The 23,939-nt window shown below is 52.6% G+C and overlaps 1 protein-coding gene and 1 pseudogene across 5 annotated transcripts in view; both read right to left on the minus strand.

Moving 5' to 3' along the window:
* LOC137455129 (protocadherin alpha-C2-like) overlaps nucleotides 1-23,939 on the minus strand; it is a 191,212-nt gene that overhangs the window by 135,640 nt on the left and 31,633 nt on the right. The window contains exon 1 of one of the 5 annotated variants that reach the window (XM_068165687.1): nucleotides 7,351-13,230. The exons of 3 other annotated variants lie outside the window; for them this stretch is intronic. In XM_068165687.1, coding sequence (XP_068021788.1) covers nucleotides 7,351-9,837 — 2,487 coding nt within the window. In that variant the 5' untranslated portion in view covers nucleotides 9,838-13,230. Of the gene's footprint in view, nucleotides 1-5; nucleotides 1,985-7,350; nucleotides 13,231-23,939 lie in introns of those variants that run through there. One more of the 5 variants, XM_068165689.1, reaches the window with a different exon arrangement.
* Nucleotides 15,846-22,432, minus strand: LOC137455131 (protocadherin alpha-5 pseudogene; annotated as a pseudogene).

The raw sequence follows: 23,939 nt of genomic DNA on the forward strand, positions 1-23,939 counted from the left end.
CTCACCTCGCCGCTGTACAGACCCACGCGGAACGGGCCCTTCCCACGCGGCTCCAACACCTCGTACCGCAGCCACGCGTTGTAGCCCGAGTCCGCGTCCACCGCACGGATCTTCGCCACCACCTGTCCTGCCGGCGACCCCCACGCCGCCCACGCCCACAGCGTCTCCGACTCCGACCCTGCCACCGCCTCTACCGATATCCCACCTGCAAAAGGAACCAGCCCCGGACCGCCGCCCGGGGGAGGCAGCAGCATCGGCGCGTTGTCGTTCTCGTCCACCACGAACAGCTGCACCGTGGCGTTGCCAATCAGCGGCGGCTCCCCCGCGTCCACCGCTCGCACCTCGAACTGCAGCACCTGCAGCTCCTCGTAGTCCAACGGCTGCACCGCCCACAACAGACCGCTCTCCGCATCCACCGACACGTAGCTCGACGCCGGACGCCACCCACCGCCTGACGACGTGGCTCCGGCCCCGCCTTCCCACACCGAGTAGCTCACTCGACCGTTCTCCGCCTCGTCCGGGTCCCGCGCCAACAGCCGTGCCAGCTCCGCCCCCGCCGCGTTGTTCTCCCGCGCCAGCACCGTGTACACGGCCTGCGAGAATGACGGCGCGTTGTCGTTCACATCAGACACCGGCACACGCACTCCGCGACTCCCACGCAGCGACGGCTGCCCGCCGTCCTCCGCACGCACCTCCACCTCGTACGCAGACACCCGCTCCCGGTCCAGCGCCTCCCGCAGCACCAGCGAGTACGACCCCGCGAACCTCGACTCCAGACCGAACGGCGACGACGGCCACACCCAGCACCGCACTCGACCGTTCGCCCCCGAGTCCCGGTCCGACACGCTCAGCAGCGCCACCACCGTCCCCACCGACGCGTCCTCCGGCACCGGCACCGACAGTGATGTCACCCCCACCTCGGGCGCGTTGTCGTTCACGTCCAGCACCTCCACCAACACTTTACAGTGACCCGAGAGCGGAGGGGTCCCCTTATCTTTTGCCTTAATTTGTAGCTCGTAGAAACTAACTGTTTCGAAGTCCAGGCCTCCCCTCAGTCTGATCTCGCCACTCTTACCATCAATGTTAAAGAGATCTGAACCTGAGGCAGGAACAAAATTATCAATTTCATAAACCACTTCCCTATTACTTCCGAAGTCCGGATCTGTGGCGTTTACTCCCACCACAAGCCTCCCGTCTAAGGCATCTTCTGGCAAATGTACTTTGTATACCGACTGGTTGAACTGGGGCGCGTTGTCGTTGGCGTCCAGCACCGAGATCACCAGCTCCGTTGTGCCCGTCAGAGAAGGCCGGCCCTCGTCACTCGCCGTCAGCACCAACCGGTGCACAGGCACCGTCTCCCGGTCCAATGGTTTTGTAAGCGCCAGAAACAGGGATTTACTGCGCGAGTCGCTGTTTTCTTCCTCTATTTTGAAGTGCTCGCTGGGACTGAGTGTGTAGGAGAGCTGAGCGTTTGCTCCGATATCTGCATCCGAGGCTCCCTCCAGTGGGAAACGGGAGCCCGGCAGCGATGATTCCGCGATGCTGATGTTTTTCCGTGCGACGGGGAAGAGCGGGGCGTTGTCGTTAATGTCGGTCACCTCCAGCTCCACAGGGAAGACGCGCAGCGGCCGCTCCAGCAGCACCTCCAGGCGCAGCAAGCACGGAGCGCTCTTCCCGCACAGCTCCTCCCGGTCCAGCCGCGAGCTCACCACCAGCGCCCCGCTCGCCCCGCTCACCTCCACGCTCGCCCGCCGGCCCTGCCACACCACACGCAGCCGCCGCGCCTCTGCATCGCCCGCCTCTAGACCCAGCTCCTGCGGCAGCCGCCCCACCACCGTCCCGACCTTGGCTTCCTCCGGCACCGAGTACCGCACCTGCCCCGACACCAGCGCCCACATCTGCACCAGCACCACCAGACACACCGCGGGACCGCAATGCGCGTCCATCGCCGCTCACGGTCCCCGCCGCGGCCCCTGCACGGCTCCCCGCCGCCTCCCGCCACACCGGTCGTGCTGCCTTCCCGGCCCCGCGCGGCACCGCCCCCCCACCCCCTTCTCCTTTCCGTGCTCTCCGCCGCACCGGGGAGGAGCCTCTGAGGCTCTCAGCCGCCGTTTCTGAGCCTGCAGCGACACCGTGTGCTGCTCCGCCGCCTCGCATGCTTCTCGCCGCCGACCGTGACACCGGACCCGTGCGGCTCAGCTCCGTTCAACCACTTTCCTGCTCTTCCACTAAGGCTTCATTTTTCTTTTACTTATTTATTTTTTATTGCTATATTTTTCCTTGTTTGCTCGTTGTTTTTTGTTGTTTCTTCTTTGTTTATTTTCATAGGTTCCTTTCTTTCTCTTTCTTCCTCTGCTCTCCAATACTCCCGGCCTTCAACTTTAGCATTTTTTCGTGCTGTTGGTTTTTTAAATTATTATTTTCTCTCTTCTCCTTGTTGTCTCTCTTTTTTCTTTCTTTCATTCTAACTCCTTTCTCCTTCTTCTTTTATTTTCCTTTATCTCTCTTTTGGTTTTCCATTTTCTCACATTCTTCTTTTCTCTTTCCTGATGCCATCCTTCTCTTTCCATTTTATTACCCATCTGTGTTCTTTCTCCTTGCTTATCTTTCTTCTCTCTTCTTTTCCTTCCCTATTTCTGTCTTCCTTTTCTTCCTCTGTTCTTGTTGCCTTTAGCGATCTCAACCACTGCCTCTTTAGCTTCGTTCTCAGCTCCCCAGTCCTCTCCTGGGACACTCGGAGACCATCGAATTCGGAACGATCGCCGCTAATTCCGGGGCTTCAGCGCCATAGCGCAGGTCTCTAACCGCGCCGGTGTCTCCTAAGGACCAATTGCCTTCGGCCTCACGACGTGACACTGTCTTCTTAACGTCCTCTGTCGTTTCCTCTTTCCTGCCTTTCTCATCTTACTTGCTTTTTACCGCCAGCTCTCATTATTCTGCCCTCTCACATTCCATCCTTCCAGGCATGGAACAACTTTCCTGTTTTCCTTTTCTGCACAACCACTTCTGGAAGAACATCACATCCTCATAATTCAAATGTACCCAGCAAATAACAGAGGAAGGCAAAGAAGAGCTCTGCTACATCAGAACACAAACCACTGCCATAGAAAACACAAGCCCAAGACCTGTGTGCTTGGAGCTCTGATTTATAAAAGCTCTAAGGAGTCCAAACAAGACAGGAAAATCAAACCCATTACAGACCAGCACAATAACCTTCAGGAAGGCTAAGAAAGCACAGCACATCCGCACCTCCCAAGCATTCTCCAAATACCTCCATTCTTCCAACCTCATTTTCCATTCATGCTGGCTGCTCATACTGTGTTCAAAGAGGTAGGAAAGGAACAGGAGCAATCCTATAGGCATTTAAATCTAAGCAACACTGGGGCAATCCAGCATGCAGATACCACAGGTGAACAGGAGTAAAAGTGTATCTGTCTCTGACACATCTTTCATGGGTGTCTGCGACTTACCTGTAGCATCACTGGTTGTTGCTTCAGAAAAAGATATATTTTCAGGATATGAGGATTGGTTTTAAGGGATATTTCCCCTCAACTTTATCAGAGATTTCTGAGGAACTTCAACATAAGATTACATGCTGCAAGAGTCTTGCAAATACTAAAGAGTGCTCATGGATCATTTACACACATCCATCACAAGGAAGTTAGGAGAGATATCTGAAAGCAAAAAACATTCTGTCAATGTCAACCTCGGCTCAGGACACTGGAAAATCCAACCCCATACCAAACACAAATTGTTCCTGTGTCTGAAACAGACAGCTGCTCAAATTGTACAATCAACATCACTTCCACTGTTACGAATTCACTGCTAATGGGAGAGAAAATGACACAACAGAATGGGACTTCTTGGTGAAAGTAGGGAAGAAAATCAAAGGATCCCCTTCTACTACGTTGATACACAAGAATAGAACAACAGGACACAAGGATATGGAGAAATCCTGAAGGCTCTGAAAGGATCCCGTGCAAGCAGCACTGTGTGAAGTCTTTTCATGAGGTGTTCTGCTGGAATCCTCCATCCCAAACAAAAGGAAAAGGCACCTCCATTTAAGAGGACACAGACCATGCTCCCCCCAGCACCTCTGCTTCCCACAGGCAAGATATTCCCCTCTCAGAGTCACAGTTGCCATGAACAATGCCTAGGCATGCTTCAACCACTCACAGGAATATTGCCATGCTACCCAGGACTGCTCTAGTCCAAGAACAAGTCCCACCTCCAAACCCCAACCTGAAGATGTACCAGGCCTTCACATGCTACTTTCCCTCACAAATAGCACAAAAAACAGATGGAGGACTGCAAAGCCACACAGTATCTGACAGACTGTTCCCAGCTACTTGAACTTCACCCTCAATATTTTGTGACTTTTCAGCAGTCTTAGGTGGAAACAACAGAGCTATGCTTCAGAACATGGAGATTCTTGTGAGCAGAGCATGACCGTGCTGAAATCCCATGCACGTGGATATCATTCATTGGGAGAACCATGCCCAACACTGAAGCAGAAGTGCATTGATGATGTCAGCTGTGTAGAGGAAGTTGTACCCAAGGGAAAAAGCACAGCTGGGTTGCTGTGCAGGGTTTGGCCTGTGCCTGCACATATCTGAATGAGTTACACATGACAGACTGAAGCACAACTCTGCCACAACACCTTTCCCAAAACAGCACTGAAAATGACCACCAGACAACATTCAGCAGTCTGCATCTCAGCCCCTTTTACTTACACTCTGCCAAAGTCAGGCAGGTAGCAGCAGAGAAGACTCCATGGTAGAAGATCTTTATAACCTCAAGACTGTGAGTATTTCAATACCACACATTACCTCAAAGCCTAGAGGAGGCCTGCAACCTCAGGCACCTTGGAGCCTGGGAAAAGATCCTGAGTAGAAACACTCCATACTTATCCTGCTTCATGCTTTCCTCCAGGCAGTCTTCGTTCTGCACAGCAAGATGTGTTATCAAGACATCAGCCCCCAGAGTTGCCTTCTAGTGACACAGGCAATAGGCTTCCCAGATCCCTCCGACAAATCTTCCTACTGTGCAAGGTCAAACTTCACATCAGAAGATGGCCAGGCTCCCTCAGTTCCAGTGGGACATCCAAGGTTCACTCAAGCCTTCCCATCAATGAGAGTACCATGACAGAACATCCAGAGGATATCACATACACCGGATCTAGCAGTCCATCTGCTCCTCCTATAGGTGATGCTCTAGGACAGCTCAAAATGGCGACAGCATTGATTGAATGCAGTAAGAGAACAATCCAAATGCTGACGAGCACAGCACAGAAACAGATTCATCCACCGACTGTGTAGGAGAATGGAGGTTTGGGGTTTTTTTGTCCCATAGTTTATCATGAAAGGAGGCTTTCAAAGCCCTTGGTATCTGTGCAGCTGCTGAGGCAAATATTGAAAAACCACGACAAGAGGCCAGTGTACATCTCATCACTTCTCTGGCCATGAAAGCAAATCAGCAACAAGGATATGGTGGGGAACAGGAAAAGAAAAAGGAAACCCCCAATTATAACACCAGTCTGGCATTCTATAAGGTCTGCCTGAACACTTTGTGCAGACAACCACACTTTCCTGACTTTTCCACAAGAAATCAAATCTGGTAGCAGCATGGTTAGCAGCAATGATAACAGAGCATTTAAAAATGCCTCGGGGACTGTCTCCACCACAGACTGCCTTTCTTGCACTTCCTCAGCAAGCTCACATAGCAACGCTACACACAGGCAAGAAAAAGAGAGCAATCCACACCCAACACAGAAAGCCACAGCTGTGCGCAGTAAATCCTGAGGGATACCATAATAGGTTAAATTCGATTCACACACAGCAAAACAAGAGCTGATGAGCTTCAGCAAGGACACACAGGCGGAAGCAAAGGTACCATCAAGATCATTAAGCATCTGCCAAGCACCCACCCCTCGCCAGCCCTGCAGGCTCAGCCCGACTCACAGCAGCGCCTGCCCGGGCAGAACTAAGAAGGGCGAGAGCGAGGAAGGAGGAAACGATGGTGGCCAAGAAAACTCCGTGCTGATTTTGAATCAAGCTTTTATCTACGTAAGCGCTGTTCCTGACTAGGAGATACACACAAGGCAAGCAGGACGTCTGCTATTATCTTTTACAACATAGCTCATGATACTTCCAGAGATTTTGAAATACGGAATTAATAACTTAATGACTCATGTATATAGGTCTCCTTCCTTCAATTTCCACTGCTCACGGTTACCCTTCACTCCGGGAAACGGTCAGGCCCTACTCAGTATCACAGGTACATTCACATCCACGACATTCCACTACTTCCTTTCCCATCTCAAGGCTCATTCCAGCTTTTGCAGACCCTTCCATCAATAAAAACCTAATGATAACATATATGCCGTGTCCAGCAGACTCTACTCCTTCTATAAATGATGTAAAGAGTGCTCTGAAGGCCAATGGCATTGATTTTTATGCCGTAGGGGAACGCTGGCGAGCACAGCACTGCAACAGATTATTTTTGAATGTGTGGCATGATGTGAGTTTGGGGTTTTGCTTTCAAAGGACATGTCCTCGGTTCTGTTTCTTTATTATCATGAATTCTAGGTCCCTTCTAGTCTAGGTCATTTCTAGGTCTTTTGTAGCTGCGTGGCTACTGATGTACATACTGAAAGAATATCAAGAGGGCAGCATACATAATTCTACTTCTAACGTCTGCAATATGGGCAAGGCGGGGAACAGGAAAAGGAATAGGAGAATTCCAATTCCAAAAGCTACCTTCCATCACATTCCTCTGCCCTGAAACTTGATACCTCTAAACATAACGACAACATTCTGCGGAGAAGTCTCTATGGCAAAACAGAGGTATTATGGCATTGGGTCTCTAGTGAAACAGAAGAGGAAAGGGATGGGGGAGAAAGGAGTTTTCCACAAGAGATAACAGCACAATCACTGGTGACAAAGGGCAGCCAGGTACTTGAAAGTGCCTGTGGGACTGTAAAAAGTGAGAAAGAGGCTCTCGAAAACTAACGTTATCTCAATCGACATGCATTGCAAGCCACGAAGGAACAACGCAAATCAATCACACAAAATCATCAGCTACTATTAGTAACAAGTGCGGGGTACCACACAAAACGTTACTTGACACTTCCACAAAGCAAGAAGCAGAAGGTTACAGGAAGGAGGTGCAGACAAAAACAAAGGAAGAGGTGCAGGCGCAGCGGAAGGTGCTATGAAGACCCGTAAGCACCATACAACCACGCATCACCCGCAGGCTCCCACCATCGAATCTCCGGGGAGTCCGTAGATGAGGGAGAAAGAGGAAGAATGGGTGGGTAGGAAAACAAGTGAGACAGGGAGATTCACTGACCGTATCCAGCAGAGCAGAAGGCTCCGGATGCAAAGTGTCCTTGGCAGTGGGGACCGCAGGCGGAGGCGGCAAGTTGGGGCTGAAAACCATCAGATCGCTCTTGCCCGCACCCTCCGCCACGCACAAGCTCCGGCTCTGCCGCTGCGAGTACGACCAGCTACCCACTTCGCTGGCGCACACCAGCGTCGCCGGAGCGGGACTCGACAGCACCGCCGCCCGCGGCGCACAGCGCGCCGCCCCGTACAGCACCAGCGCCAGCACCAGCAAGCTCGACACCGCACAGATCGCCACCACCAGCCACACGTTGGCCGATGCCGAAGCCGCGCCCGCCGACAAGCCGCCCTCCGCCACCGACAGCACACCAAGCCCCGACGAAGACGACGACCCCGCGCCCGACAGCGCCGCCTCGCCGCCCTCCACCAGCGACACGCTCAGCGTCGCCGTGGCCGAGCGCGACGGCTCGCCGTGGTCCCGCACCACGATCACCAGCCTCTGACGCGGGCCGTCCGCCTCCTCCAGCGCCCGCGCCGTGCTCACTTCGCCGCTGTACAGACCCACGCGGAACGGACCCTTCCCACGCGGCTCCCACACCTCGTAACGCAGCCACGCGTTGTAGCCCGAGTCCACGTCCACCGCACGAATCTTTGCCACCACCTGCCCTGCTGGTGCGCCCCACGCCGCCCACGCCCACAGCGTCTCTGACTCCGACCCTGTCGTCGCCTCTACCGACGACCCGCCAACACCACCCGCAAAAGGAAACAGCGCCGGACCGCCGCCCGGGGGCGGCAGCAGCATCGGCGCGTTGTCGTTCTCGTCCACCACGAACACCTGCACCGTGGCGTTGCCAATCAGCGGCGGCTCCCCCGCGTCCACTGCTCGCACCTCGAACTGCAGCACCTGCAGCTCCTCGTAGTCCAACGGTTGCACCGCCCACAACCGACCGCTCTCCGCGTCCACCGACACGTAGCTCGACGCAGGACGCCACCCGACGCCTGACGACGTGTCCCCGGCGCCGCCCTCCCACACCGAATAGCTCACGCGACCATTCTCCGCCTCGTCCGGGTCCCGCGCCAACAGCCGCGCCAGCTCCGCCCCCGCCGCGTTGTTCTCCCGCGCCAGCACCGTGTACACGGCCTGCGAGAACGACGGCGCGTTGTCGTTCACGTCAGACACCGGCACACGCACACCGCGACTCCCACGCAGCGACGGCTGCCCGCCGTCCTCCGCACGCACCTCCACCTCGTACGCAGACACCCGCTCCCGGTCCAGCGCCTCCCGCAGCACCAGCGAGTACGACCCCGCGAACCTCGACTCCAGACCGAACGGCGACGACGGCCACACCCAGCACCGCACTCGACCGTTCGCCCCCGAGTCCCGGTCCGACACGCTCAGCAGCGCCACCACCGTCCCCACCGACGCGTCCTCCGGCACCGGCACCGACAGGGACGTCACCCACACCTCGGGCGCGTTGTCGTTCACGTCCAGCACCTCCAGTTCCACCTTGCAGTGACCGGACAGCGGGGGAGTTCCCCCATCTGTAGCCGTGACGTGCAATTCATAGAAACTAACTGTTTCGAAGTCCAGAGCTCCCCTCAGTCTGATCTCGCCGCTCTTACCATCAATGTTAAATAGATCTGAACCTGAGGCAGGAACAAAAGTATCAATTTTATAAATCACTTCTCGATTACTTCCCATGTCCGGATCCGTAGCATTTAACACCATCACCACTGTCCCTTCTGAGGCATTCTCGGGCAAATACTCATTGTAAACCGACTGGTTGAACTGGGGCGCATTGTCATTCGCGTCCAGCACTGTGATCACCAGCTCCATTGTGCCCGTCAGAGAAGGCCGGCCCTCGTCACTCGCCGTCAGCTTTAATTGGTGTATAGGCACCATTTCGCGGTCCAGAGCTTTTGTCAATACCAGAAACAGGGATTTACTGCGCGATTTACTTGTTTCCTCCACTACACGAAAATGCTCACTCGGGCTGAGTGTGTAGGAGAGCTGAGCGTTTGCGCCGATATCTGCATCCGACGCGCCCTCCAGTGGGAAACGGGAACCCGGCAGCGACAGCTCTGCGATGCTGATGTCTTTTCGTGCGGCGGGGAAGAGCGGGGCGTTGTCGTTAATGTCGGTCACCTCCAGCTCCACAGGGAAGACGCGCAGCGGCCGCTCCAGCAGCACCTCCAGGCGCAGCGAGCACGGAGCGCTCTTCCCGCACAGCTCCTCCCGGTCCAGCCGCGAGCTCACCACCAGCGCCCCGCTCGCCCCGCTCACCTCCACGCTCGCCGGCCGGCCCTGCCACACCACACGCAGCCGCCGTGCCTCCGCATCGCCCGCCTCCAGACCCAGGTCCTGCCACAGCCGCCCCACCACCGTCCCGACTTTGGCTTCCTCCGGCACCGAGTACCGCACCTGCCCCGACACCAGTGTCCAGGCCCGGACCAGCACCACCAGACGCACCGCGGGACCCCAAAGCAGGTCCATCGCCGTTCACGGTCCCCACCGCGGTTCCGCAAGGCTCCCCGGCGCCTCTCCCAAGCGCCGATTCTGCTGTCTGCCGGGCCCCGCGCCGCGCCGCTCCCTTGCTCTCGCCGCCGCACCGGGGCGGAGCCGCTGAGGCTCTCGGCCGCCGTTTCTGAGCCTGCAGCGACACCGTGTGCTACTCCACCGCCTCATACGCTCCTCGCCGCCGACCGTGCCGGCTCAGCTCCGCTCACTGATCTTCTTCCCCTTCCTTTTTTTAATTCTTTCTTTTTCTGTATTTTTTTCCTTCACGTTATTTTATTTTATCCTGCTTGGCTTTTTTTCCACTTCCACAGATTCATTGCTTTTCTTCTTCCTGACACAACCTTACAGATCTATGACCGCTAATTACGAGGCATTAGCCCCGGAGCATAGACTCTGAGGGACCATCGCCATTCAATGACCAAAGAAAATGCCTCTGCACCTGAGCTAACATCTTCCTTCCTTTATTACTAACTTGCTTCATTTCTTCAGTACTTACCCTTTTATCTCCTTTTCCCTCCTTTCTTTGTCTTCCTACCCTCTTCTTATGTTCTTATGTTTCTTCCTTTCTTCTTACTGACTTTCATTTCTTCCAGCTGCTCCCTTCTTTCTTCTTTCCTCCAACCCTTTACTTCTTCTGTCCTCTTATCTATCCTGCCCTTCTCCTTTCCTTTACCAGCTTGATATCTATATGCCTAAATTACACCCTCCATGGAGCAAGATCTGTCTCATCTTCCTTGCCAGTTCAGATCAGGCCTTCAGAAGCGCATGGCCCACGCAGGATTAACATTGCTGCATCCTGGTAATCTCTATCATCTCTTCCATTTTTCTCTTTCTTCATGATTTGCTTACTTTGACTACTTGGTTTCCTTTTTGCTTTCACCTTTATTTCAGTCTTTGTCTCCCTTTGATACACACTTTCTCTTCCAGATCTTCTCTTACTGTCTCTTCCTTTTATCTTTGCTCCTTATTTTCTTTCTCCTTTTTCTTTCCTGGTCTGTTCTCCTTTCCAAGTCTTTCAATTTTTTTCTGCTTGCATCCTTGTTTCCTCTTCTCTTTTCCCCCTTTATTAAAGTGTTTTCCACGTGACTATGAAATATGGAAATGTCCTTTTGCAAGAGTTCTCATTCCCCTTCCCTTCATCTTCCATGCCTCCAGACAGAGGATAAACTTGATGCTTTCCTCGAGTCTATGCTAGAAAAGACAGACCCTTCACCTCCCCTTCTTCTGGAATAAGGTCAAACTCTTCATCCACTGTCCTCTCAAGGACCCAGCAAATAGCAGACCAAGGCAACCATATCACAAAGACCAACTCAGATACATTAGAATGGAATCCATTCCAATCTGAAACTCAGGCCCAAGTCCCAGGCACTTGGATGACTGTGCAAAGAGGCTTCAATGAGTCCAAACAACCCAGAGCAGTCTCTTGTGCTAGAAAACAATCCCAGCACAGCCCAGCACAACAGTCCTTCAAGAAGGCTGAAAAAGCACAGGGCAGCCACTGCTCCCAAGCATTTTGCATGTACCTTGAGGAAGATCTGTTCTTCCTGACTCATTTTCCATCTGCATGGTGAATGCCAAGCTCTGGCTTCCCCTCTCTCACAGACATATTCTGACAGAACCACACACCAAGAGCTTTGCTACTCAAGAGATTTAATTCCCACAGAACATTAATTTGAGGATCACATTACACAAAATGGCAAAATGTGCAAATTACACATGGCAGAAAAAACCATGACGGAAACACCATGATGTTTTCACCAAGAACATCCCCTCAATACCCAACACATCCACTCCCAGAAACACACTGGAGTCCCTCCTCTGTCCATGCTGGGTGTCATATGCTCATGCTGTGCCAAGAAGTAGCAGGAAAGGAACAGGAGTAGACAGTGGCCAGTACAGTGCTGACAACATTGGGTCAATCCAGCATGAAGATACCATGACTGAAGAGAAGCAGAAGTACACAGCTTCCATAGGTATTGTTGACTTACCTGCAGCATCTCAGGTTGCTTCTTCAGCATAAGACACACTTTCAGGAGAGCAGAAATGGCTGTGAGGGACATTTTCCCTGAACTTTATCAGAGGTTTCTGGGGAAGATGGATAGATGAAAAAGGGACCTGCATCCTGCAAAAGGCTTGAAATTGGAAGGCAGTGCAGAGCATTCCCATAAGCACTTCTATCACAGGGGCAGCTGGAAGGACACATGAAATTTCAGAGGATCCTCTTAAAATTTCAACTTCACATCAGGAGGCTGGAGGAATCATCTCTGATTCTGATGGCAAACGGTCCAAAGCTGCTACCCAATAGCTACCAAAATTCTGCTGTCTGCAACTGTCACCAACACATTGGCAATGGGAGAGAAGAAAAACTAAACAAAACAAAACTAACTAACAAACAAACAAACATGGAAGAGGTTGGTGAGAGAAGAAAACCAAAGGATCCCACTCCACCATATTGAAACCCAAGGTCTGCCAACCTCTTGAATGTAAAGAATATTTCTTCTGCTCCCTGGCAAGATGGAAGAGCAGAAAGGTAACCAACAGGAGCTTCAGAGAAGACTGACCAAATGTGACTGTAAATCTCCTGTTTGACTAACACCATTCCCTGCCAAAACCAAGACATTGCAGTTTTGTGTGGCAGATGTCTTCACATCTGATAGGAACAGCACAGAGAACATCAAGGGAGGTCATGAGAGGGCCCAGAGGAAGAAACACTCTGAGTCAAGTGCGTTCCCAAGATTTTCTACTGAAATCCTTTATCTCAAACCCTAGGAAATGTGATGTCCAGCTAAGCAAATGTTCTATCTTTTTCCACCAGTGACACAGTCCATGCTCTACATGGCATCTTCATTTCCTCAGAGAAAACCCCAGAGTCACCCTCCCCATGACAAACCTGTCAGGACCTAACGCTGTGCCACTCGGATCATTGCTATGCAGTACCTGACCTTGATGTCTCCTGGCACAACTTGAGGCCATCCCTCTTATCCTATCAGTTGCTACTTCAAAAAAATGAGACTGACTCCCATCTTGCTCCAACCTCCTTTCAGCTAGCTGTAGAGAGCAAGAAGGTATCCCCTCAGCCTGCTTTCCTCCAAGGCAAACAACCCCAGTTCCCTCAGCTACTCCTCACCAGACTCGAGCTCCAGACCATTCAGCAGTTTCATTGTCCTTCTCTGCATGTGTTCCAGCAGCTCATTTACCTTCTTGGAATCAGGGCCCCAAAACTGAGCCCAGTTTGTGAGGGGCAGCCTCACCAGTGCCATGTACAGGGAGACAATTACTGCCTTGATTCTGCAGGCCACACTATTGCTGGTTCAGGACAGGATCAGATGATCTCCTTGGCCACTTGGCCACACATTTAGGGGACACAGTCTCAAGCTGCGCCAGGGGAGGTTCGGACTCGAGGTGAGGAGGAAATTCTTCACCGAGCGAGTCATTCGGCATTGGAACCGGTTGCCCAGGGAGGTGGTTGAGTCATCGACCCTGGAGGCGTTCAAGGGGAGATTGGACGTGGCACTTAGTGCCATGGTCTAGTCATGGGGTCTGTGTTGATAAGTTGGACTCGATGATCCTCGAGGTCCTTTCCAACCTAAGTGATACTGTGATACTGTGATACTGTGATACATTGGCTCATCCTCAGTTGGTTGTCAATCAACACCCCAGGCAGGTGACCAAAACAGATCAAAACCAAACGATTAAAGGTGTGTATGGCAGTTACCTTCAAATGCAATAGCACTAGAGAGAACAATCAGGCATGAGGATGCATAAAATATCTGGAAGTCCAGAGAGGATCCTGGGCCAGTAGCACTGTGCATGGGGACACTTCTCCAGATTTTCTGCTGGCATCTTCTATGACATAGCACTGGAAATTGGATTTTCACAGCTAGGCAGACATTGTCCATTTCCTCCCTAATGACACACATTGTGTTCTGCCCAGCATCTTCATTTCCTCAGGCAACACACTTCCCTAGTCAGGCTCTCAGTCCCAGGGGTGCATGACAAGGCCCTACTCCACACCATTGCTCCACCACCACAACATACCCCAGCTCTAAACCTCCTTCTAAGCATGGCTCAGGTTTTTGCACATCTTCATTTTCCCCTCATAATTGTCACAAAGATCCTATGAGGTGCTGCAAAGGCAGTGGAGGACCCTTCCCAGCTGCCTGGATGCTTTGTGTCTTTGCAGCGATTTCAAATACAATCAGTTCTTGAGCTTTCTCTGATGAGAGCTGTGACAGCTCTGATCCCAGCCCAAGGGATTTTATTTTTCAGGAGAGCTACACCAAATGCTGAAGCACAAACACATTCAAGGCATCATCTGGGGGAGAGAACTTGTACCACAGGAAACCAGAGCTTGGCTGTCATGCAGGGTTTGATGTGTGCGTGTGCACATCAGAATGAGCCATGTCTAACAGGACACAGAATCTCTACTGAGGCCAGGTGTGCAAGTTCACAAGTAGGGGAAGTCAAGCACACAAAGATTACACCCACCTCATCACACGGCCTTCCTGAGCAGGACCATCAAGCCACCAACTGCTGTGGAAGCTGCTATCAATGCCTACTACTACACAAGCACAGCAAGTTAAAGTGCCATCCTCCTACAACACTTTTCTTCACAACCTCAAAAGCCATTGTGGGCATTTCAATATCATCTTTTATCTCAAGATTCAGAAGCTCTTCAAGTCCAGGGCCTTTAAAACTGGAAAGAATCCTGAGCAGGACATTTCATATCCATCCTGCCTCATGCTTTCCTGGGAATCCCATGCTATAGGATTTGTCTTCTGAAGAAAAGCACATCAGTGCCCATTCTTCTCTTATGACATGGCCTTCCTGAGGAATTCCAGTTCCCTCAGACAAGTCTTCTCACTAGTCAAGGTCACCCCTCACATCAGATAAAGCCAGTGCCTGATTCAGTGCTACTGTCACGTTTACCTCTGTGACATGACACAATTTTCTCTCCCATCTCAAGGCTCAATCTGACTTTTGCTGATCCCTCCAATACAACAACGGCACCATAAAACCCACAGAGATGGTATCACATAGGTTGTGTACTACAAGCACCCTGAAGCTGCCCATTCAGGTCTGGCAATGGTTCGGCAATTCCAAAGTGAATGTTACAGAGCAAATGTTACAGAGCTGAGGCCAAACCTCTTTTGAAAAGTCGGGGATGGGGGGGGTGGGGGAGGGACACGGGACAGGAGACAGTCAGGAGGCATAGAAAGTTCCATGTAAAGATGAGGAAACATTTTTTCCCTGTGAGGGTGACAGAACACTGGAACACGCTGCCCAGGGGAGTTGTAGATTTTCCCTCTCTGGAGATATTCAAGACCTGCCTGGATGTGTTCTTGTGTGATCTGCTCTAGGTGACCCTGCTCTGGCAGGGGGGTTGGACTGGATGAGCTTTCGAGGTCCCTTCAAGCCTCTAACATTCTATGATTCTGGGACAATTGAAATGGCAATGGACAATGATTTCATGTTGAGGGAGTACAACCCACACGTTGATCTATCTACCTGATGGCATCTATTGTGTAGCAGAAGGTGTTTGAGGAGCTTATTTTGTTGCTGCTGAAAAGAGGATTTCAAGGGAATCTGTAAGGATGTTGCAGCTAATGCAAACCTTTTTACCAAGAAATTAAATCAGGCTACATCAATCCACCTGATCATCCAGGAAAACAATGACACAATGCATGCAGAGTAGAATCAGGAGAAACCGAAAATTCCCATTTCTAATACTGTTTTGGATCACACTCCTCATCCAGAATACTTTATACTAGTAACCATGACTATAACACCCCTGGGAAAACAAACAAACCTACCTACCTATAAAGGCTGTAAACCTATAAAGTCCACCCAAATTTGATAATACCTCAGCTGAGACAATAACACTGGAGAAATAAAACCACAGGAATACAAAATAAGGAAGAAGTCCACATCGTCCCAAAAGTCCATTACAGAGAAGAATGAAAGAAAAAGAGAACAAGGAAGAAAGTACATCACCTCCAGGATACTGAAATAGCTTTAGTTCCGATCCGTATTACATAATTAGCCCTGGGGCTCTGGATAGGGGGCAGAGGCCAGGGACGTTGCAATCAAGATTGTTAAGTATCTGCCAAGCACCCAGAGCCCGCAGGACCAAAGGGCTCAGCCCGGCTCCTGACAGGACCCTGCCTCGGGAGAAAAGGAGTAGGGCGAAGGCGGGAAAGGGGAGCCTCAGGCTGTAGTGGCAACGAAAAAAGGGTGGGTGGAGAGATGAGACAAGGAGAGCCACTGACCATGTCCAGCAGGGCAGAAGGCTCCGGCTGAGAGGTGTCCTTGGCAGCGGGGACCGCAGGCGGAGGCGGCAAGTTGGGGCTGAAAACCATCAGGTCGCTCTTGCCCGCGCCCTCCGCCACGCACAGGCTCCGGCTCTGCCGCTGCGAGTACGACCAGCTGCCCACTTCGCTGGCGCACACCAGCGTCGCCGGAGCGGCACCCGACAGCACCGCCGCCCGCGGCGAACAGCGCGCCGCCCCGTACAGCACCAGCGCCAGCACCAACACGCTCGACACCGCGCAGATCGCCACCACCAGCCACACGTTGGCTGACGCCGAAGCCGCGCCCGCCGACAAGCCGCCCTCCGCCACCGACAGCACACCCGGCCCCGACGAAGACGACGACCCCGCGCCCGACAGCGCCGCCTCGCCGCCCTCCACCAGCGACACGCTCAGCGTCGCCGTGGCCGAGCGCGACGGCTCGCCGTGATCCCGCACCACGATCACCAGCCTCTGACGCGGGCCGTCCGCCTCCTCCAGCGCCCGCGCCGTGCTCACCTCGCCGCTGTACAGACCCACGCGGAACGGGCCCTTCCCACGCGGCTCCCACACCTCGTACCGCAGCCACGCGTTGTAGCCCGAGTCCGCGTCCACCGCACGGATCTTCGCCACCACCTGCCCTGCCGGCGCGCCCCAAGCCGCCCACGCCCACAGTGTCTCTGACTCCGACCCCAACGCTGCCTCTACCGACGACCCGGCAACACCACCCGCAAAAGGAACCAGCCCCGGACCGCCGCCCGGGGGAGGCAGCAGTGCCGGCGCGTTGTCATTCTCGTCCACCACGAACAGCTGCACCGTGGCATTGCCAATCAGCGGCGGCTCCCCCGCGTCCACCGCTCGCACCTCGAACTGCAGCACCTGCAGCTCCTCGTAGTCCAAAGGCTGCACCGCCCACAACAGACCGCTCTCCGCGTCCACCGACACGTAGCTCGACGCAGGACGCCACCCACCGCCTGACGACGTGGCCCCGGCGCCGCCCTCCCACACCGAATAGCTCACGCGACCGTTCTCCGCCTCGTCCGGGTCTCGCGCCCACAGCCGCGCCAGCTCCGCCCCCGCCGCGTTGTTCTCCCGCGCCAGCACCGTGTACACGGCCTGCGAGAACGACGGCGCGTTGTCGTTCACGTCAGACACCGGCACACGCACTCCGCGACTCGCACGCAGCGACGGCTGCCCGCCGTCCTCCGCACGCACCTCCACCTCGTACGCAGACACCCGCTCCCGGTCCAGCGCCTCCCGCAGCACCAGCGAGTACGACCCCGCGAACCTCGACTCCAGACCGAACGGCGACGACGGCCACACCCAGCACCGCACTCGACCGTTCGCCCCCGAGTCCCGGTCCGACACGCTCAGCAGCGCCACCACCGTCCCCACCGACGCGTCCTCCGGCACCGGCACCGACAGGGACGTCACCCACACCTCGGGCGCGTTGTCGTTCACGTCCAGCACCTCCAGCAACACCTTGCAGTGACCCGACAGTGAGGGAGTGCCTCTGTCTCTCGCCTCTATTCGGAAATCAAACACACTGACTTCTTCGAAGTCCAGGGCTCCTGTCAGTCGGATCTCACCCGTGTGTCCATTGAGATTAATCACATCTCTTCCACTAGGAGGAAAGAAGTTGGTTGCCTTGTAGATTATCTCACTGTTACTTCCCAAGTCTGGATCCGTGGCGTTAACCCGAGCCACCAATGTGCCCTCTGTGGCGTTCTCTGTCAGTTTTGCTTTATATACCGACTGGTTGAACTGCGGGGCGTTGTCGTTCGCATCCTCCACGGAGATCACCAACTCCATTGTGCCTGTCAGAGGCGGCCTGCCCCCGTCACTCGCCGTCAGCACCATCCGGTGCACAGGCACCGTCTCCCGGTCCAGAGCTTTCGTTAGAACAAGATCGGGTACGGTATTTCCCTCATCCGACCTTTCTAAATCAAATCGGAAGTGCTCGCTGGGGCTGAGTGTGTAGGAGAGCTGAGCGTTCATGCCGATATCTGCATCCGAGGCGCCCTCCAGTGGGAAACGGGAGCCCGGCAGCGATGATTCCGCGATGCTGATGTTTTTCCGTGCGGCGGGGAAGAGCGGGGCGTTGTCGTTAATGTCGGTCACCTCCAGCTCCACAGGGAAGACGCGCAGCGGCCGCTCCAGCAGCACCTCCAGGCGCAGCGAGCACGGAGCGCTCTTCCCGCACAGCTCCTCCCGGTCCAGCCGCGAGCTCACCACCAGCGCCCCGCTCGCCCCGCTCACCTCCACGCTCGCCGGCCGGCCCTGCCACACCACTCGCAGCCGCTGCGCCTCCGCATCGGCTGCCTCCAGACCCAGGTCCTGCCACAGCCGCCCCACCGCCGTCCCGACCTTGGCTTCCTCCGGCACCGAGTACCGCACCTGCCCCGACACCAGCGCCCAGGCTCGCACCAGCACCACCAGACGCACCGCGGGACTCCAACGCGCGTCCATCGCCGCTCACGGTCCCCGCACGGCTCCGCAAGGCTCTCCGCCGCCTCCCGCAACACCGGCTCTGCTGCCTTCCCGACCCCGCACCGCGGCGCCTCCCCCCTCTCCCCGTTCTCCCAGCCGCGCTCTCCGCCGCACCAGGGTGGAGCCGCCGAGCAGCTCCAAATCTGTTTCTGAGCCTGCAGCGCCACCGTGTGCTGTTCCGCCGCCTCGCACGCTCCTCGCCACCGTCCCTGCCGGCTCAGCTCCGCTCACCGATCTTCCTCCCCTTCAGTTCTTTCTACTAAAAGCTTTGCTCCCCCGCCTCTTTTCGTTTTTTTTTGTTTTTACCCTACTTGCTTGTTTTTTCACCTACTCAGATTCCATCTTTTCTTCTTCCTGACATTCAGACAGAGGCATCCAAGCTAATCCCAAGGCATCAGCGCCGAAATGCAGGTCTCTAACCATGGCAGAAGCTATTAGGGAGCAACTATGTCAGCAACCAGAGATTAGATCCTTGCACCTGAGCTGACATCTTTCCGTCTGGCTCATTTCGTCTCTCCGATCTTCTTCCCCTTTCCTCTTTTTCTTCCTTTCCCCCCTCCCCCCCCCCAATCCGTTTTCTTTCCCTTCCACATTTCCTTACTTGCTGCTTGCTTGCAGTTTCCTTCCTTTCCTTATTCTATTGTTTTTCTTCAGCTTTGTCTTCCCTGTTTCCTAAGATTCTCTTTCCACTTTCCTGTTTTTCTTCTGTCTCTTCTTTCTTCTCCTCTCTGTTTATTCTTTCGTGTCTTCCTCTCCTTTTCCTTCTTCCTCCGCCAGTCCCTAGTCTTTCATCCTTCTGTTCTCCTTAACCCCGCTCTCAGGTTCCCAGTCTTCTCTGGCGCCATGACAGAAACCATCAAAGTCGGAGGTACCATCATTAATTACGTGGCCCCAGCGCCGGAGTGCAGCTCTCTAAACGGGTGGAGGCTGTCAGGGATAAACTGCATTCACCGACTGGAGAACACTGCTGTTCTCTCCTAATCTCCTTTATTATTTCTTCCTGTTATTCTCCTCTTTGTAACATTTCCTCCTTTATTTCTTGCTTTGTCTATTTCCTTTCCTTCCAGTTTTCCTTTATCTTTTTTCCCCTCCTTTTTTTCTTTCTTTCTCTCCCACTCCTCTGTGCACAGTGAAAGCTTCCTTCCTTTTCTCCTTTTCCCTCTTTCTCTACCTTCTCTTTTCCCTGTTCTGCCTTCTCCTTCTCTTTTGCTTCACTGTTTTCCTCTGCTTTGTCTCCTCTCTGAGAAGTTTTCCACATGATTTCATCACACCTTCCATGAAGCACAGAAATGCTCCCAGGCACGAGATCTTTCTTCTTCCTCACCACTTTCATCAGGAATTGAACAGCACGCTAGGGTACCGAGGATTCCAAGGTGCTCAACCCATTAACCATGCATGGGTAACAGCAGTGCATGCTGCTAATCTCTTATCGTCATTTGTTTCCTTCCTTTCTCTTCCTTCTATCTTAATGCTTTGCTTCCTTTTCCTTTCCAGAGATGCCTTCATGTCCTCCATCATCTCTTATTTGTTCAGTCTTTATTTACCTTTTGTGCTCTTTCATGTCACCTCTTCCACATAACTACACCATACTTTCCATTAGGCACAAAAATGCCCTTAGGTATGAATTGTCATCTCCCTTCCCTTCATCTTCCTTGTTTCTGGATGGAGAACAAATTTCCTGCTCTCCTTCAGCCTATGCTATGCAAGACAGATGGCCCTGTCACCTTCTCTTTCCTCCCTTCTGGAAGAATACCATATACTGTCCTCTCCAGAACCCAGCAAATGCAAGGCAACCATATCACAAAGACTGGACACATTAGAACAGAATGCATTCCAATCTAGAAGCCCAGGTACTCGGACAACTATGCAAACAGGCTCCAATGAGTCCAAACAATTCAGAGGAGTCTCTCATGCTGGAAAACAAATCCACCACAGCCCAGCAATACAGTCCTTCAAGAGGGCTGAAAAAGCAGAGGACAAGCACATCTTCATAGTGTTCTTCCTGACTCATTTCCCACCTGCATGGGGAATGCCAAGCTCTTGCTTCTTCTGTCACAGTCAAGCTCTGCCAGAACAACACAGCAAGAGCCTTGTTATCCAAGGGATTTAGTCCCCACAGTATATGTCTCTTTCATTAGCATGATCCATGCATCACACAGACAAATAAAAGCCGTGAAGGAAACACTATGACTTTTTCACTGAGAATATCCCCTTGAAAACCAACCCATCCACTTCCAGAGACACACTGAGGTCGCTCCTCCATCTATGCTGGTTGCCATCTGCTCATTCTGTGGCTGGAAGCAGCAGGAAAGGAAGGGGAGCAGGGAGTGCTGCTTTTCTGCTCCAAACCTACAGGCATTGCAACTCAGGCAACATTTAGTCAATCCAATGTAAAGGTAGCATGACTGAAGAGGAACAAAAGTACATCTGTCTCTCAAACACATCTTCCATTGTTCTCAATGACTTACCTGTAACATCACTGGGATCTTCTTCAGAACAACAGACATTTTCAGGACAAGAGAAGTGGTTTTAAGGGACATTTGCCCTGGACTTTATCACAGGTTTCTGGGGAACCTGAACAGGAAAAAATTGCTTCACATTCTTAAAGAGCCTTATAATCATTGGGCTGTGCAGAGCCCATAGGGACCTCTATCACAGGGGAAACCAGGGGGACACTTCAAAATTAAGGAGATCCTCTCAAAATCAGCCTCATGTCAGGAGACTGGAAGAAAGACATTCTCTCAACGTCAACCTCAGCACAGGACTCTTGAAAAGCCACCTGCATGCTGATGGCAAAGCACTCAAACGTCTCAGCAGTCTGCAACTCAAACAGTTGCCATCACATTGCCAAGAGAAACCAAAAAGGTAGGAAGGTTTGTCAAGAGATGAAAACCAAAGGAGCCCATTCCACTGGAAGGGTTTGCCAACATCTTGCACACACAGGACACTTTTTTCCCTCCCTAGCAAGGAACATGACCGGAGAAATTACTAAGGAGCTTTAGGGAAGGCACACAAAGTGATTCTAATATCAAAAGCCTCCTCTCTGACCAAAACCAGAATGCATTCAAGAGCAAATGTGTAAAGGAGCCTACAGCAGATTTCTTCACATCACTCAAGAACTCTGCAGGGCACAAAGGGGTGAGATGATGTGAACAGGACCCTGAGCAAGTAGCTCTGTGTGTCAGGTCTCTTTTCAAGGGTCTCTACTGGCATCTTCTTCCCCAAGGCCTGGGATATGAGATCTCCAAGTTAGCATACAGTCTCCAGCCCTTTCCCTGTAACACAGACCATGTTCTACCTCACATCTCCATTTCTTTCAGGAAAGACTCTTCCCACTTGAATTTCACCCTTGCTGTGACACACACCCAGGCATTATTCCATGCCAGTAGAAGCATCACTGTCACAATACCCAGACACTGCTCCTCTGCAGGAACATTGGCCAGCTCCAAACCATGCATTGAGCACGACTCAGGCCTTCACTCATCCTCAGCTTCCCTCATCCTTGCCACAAAGAACATATGGACAGATGCAAAGAAACTCAATGCCCAGCAGACTCTTCCCAGCTGCATGAACTTCACTCTATTTTGCATCTTTACAGCACTTTCACATGGGAACTCTGCAGAGCTGCATGTTGGAGTACTCCAAGAAATGAGTTCAGAGCTATAACAGCTCAAATCCCTTTCCACATGGATTTTATTCTTCAAGAAAACCACACCAAATGCTGAAGCAGAACAATGTCAGCTGGGTGGGAGGATTTGTGACACAGAAGACCACATCTAGGCTGCTGTGCAGGGTTTGGTTTGCAGACATCAGAATGAGCCGTATCTCATAGACACAGCAGCTGTAGCAAGGCCACCTGTGCAAGTGCACAAGCGACAAGGTCAACTGCATGAAGATTACTTTGATCACTACATGCCCTGAAAAATCATAGAATCATTCAGGTTGGAAAAACAGCCCTGAGATCATCAAGTCCAACCATTAACCTTACTCTGCAATGTTCACCCCTAAACTGTATCCCCAAGCACCACAATTAAATGACCTTTAAACACATCCAGGGATGGTGACCCAAGCACCTCCCTGGGTAGCCTGTTCCAATGTCTGACTACTCTTATTGTGAAAAAAATTGTTCCCAATGTCTAAACCTACCCTGTCACAGTCTGAGGCCATTCTCTCTTGTTCTGTTGCCAATTACCTGTGAGAAGAGACCAGCACCAACCTCTCTACAACCTCCTTTCAGGTAGTTGTAGAGAGCAATGAGGTCTCCCCTTAGCCTCCTCTTCTTCAAACTAACCATCCCCAGCTCCTTCAGTTGCTCTTCATCAGATTTATTCTCCAGGCCCTTCACAGCTCCTTGTCCTCCTGAGCACTGGCTCCAGCACCTCCACATTTCACTTGTATTGAGGTGCCCAAAACTGGACACAACACTCGAGGTGTGGCCTCACCAGAGCTGAGTACAAGGGGACAATCTCCTCCCTACTCCTGCTGGACATCAAATTTCCAATACAAGCCAGGATGTCACTAGCTTTCCAGGCCACTTGGGCACACTGATGGTTCATGCTCAGCTGCTTGTTGGTTAGAACCCCCAGGTCACAACCAAATGCTTTCCAGATACGATTCCCCAAGCCTCTAGGATTGCACAGGGTTGCTGTGGCCCAAGTGCAGGACCTGGCACTCGGCCTTGTTGAAACTCATCCTGTTAATGTTGGCCATGGATTCAATCTATCCAATCCCCTCTGTAGATCCTCCCTACCCTGGTGCAGATCAACACTGCCTCCTAACTTGGAGTCATCTGTGAAGTTACTGCTGACACACTCTGTGTCCTTATCAAGATCATCAATAAAGATGTTTAACAGAAGTGGTTCCAACACTGAGCCCTGAGGAACACCACTTGTGACGAGCTGCCAGCTGGATTTAACTCCATTGTCCACCATCCTTTGGGCCTGGCCACCCAGCCAATGCTTTATCCGGCAGGCCATGTGCTTATCCAAGCCACGAGCAGCCAGTTTGTCCATGAGAATTTTGTGGCAAACAAAGGTTTTTCCAAAGTCTAGGTAGACAATATCCATAGCCTTTCCTTCATCCAACAGTCAGGTCATCTTGACATAGAAGGAGATCAGGTTGGTCAGGCAGGACTTGCCCTTCATAAAGCCATGCTGACTAGGCCTGATCCCCTGGTTGTTGCCTATATGTTGTGTAATGGCACTTGAGATGCCCTGCTCCATGCCCTGCTCTGGTACCAAGGTCACACTGCCAGCTCTAAGTTCCCAGATCCTCCTTTCTTCCTTTCTTGTAGATTGGTGT

The sequence above is a fragment of the Melanerpes formicivorus genome, unplaced genomic scaffold (assembly GCF_026170545.1).
Source record: "Melanerpes formicivorus ecotype bairdi unplaced genomic scaffold, bMelFor1.0.p_v2 SCAF_91, whole genome shotgun sequence".
In the NCBI taxonomy this organism is placed as follows: Eukaryota; Metazoa; Chordata; class Aves; order Piciformes; family Picidae; genus Melanerpes; species Melanerpes formicivorus.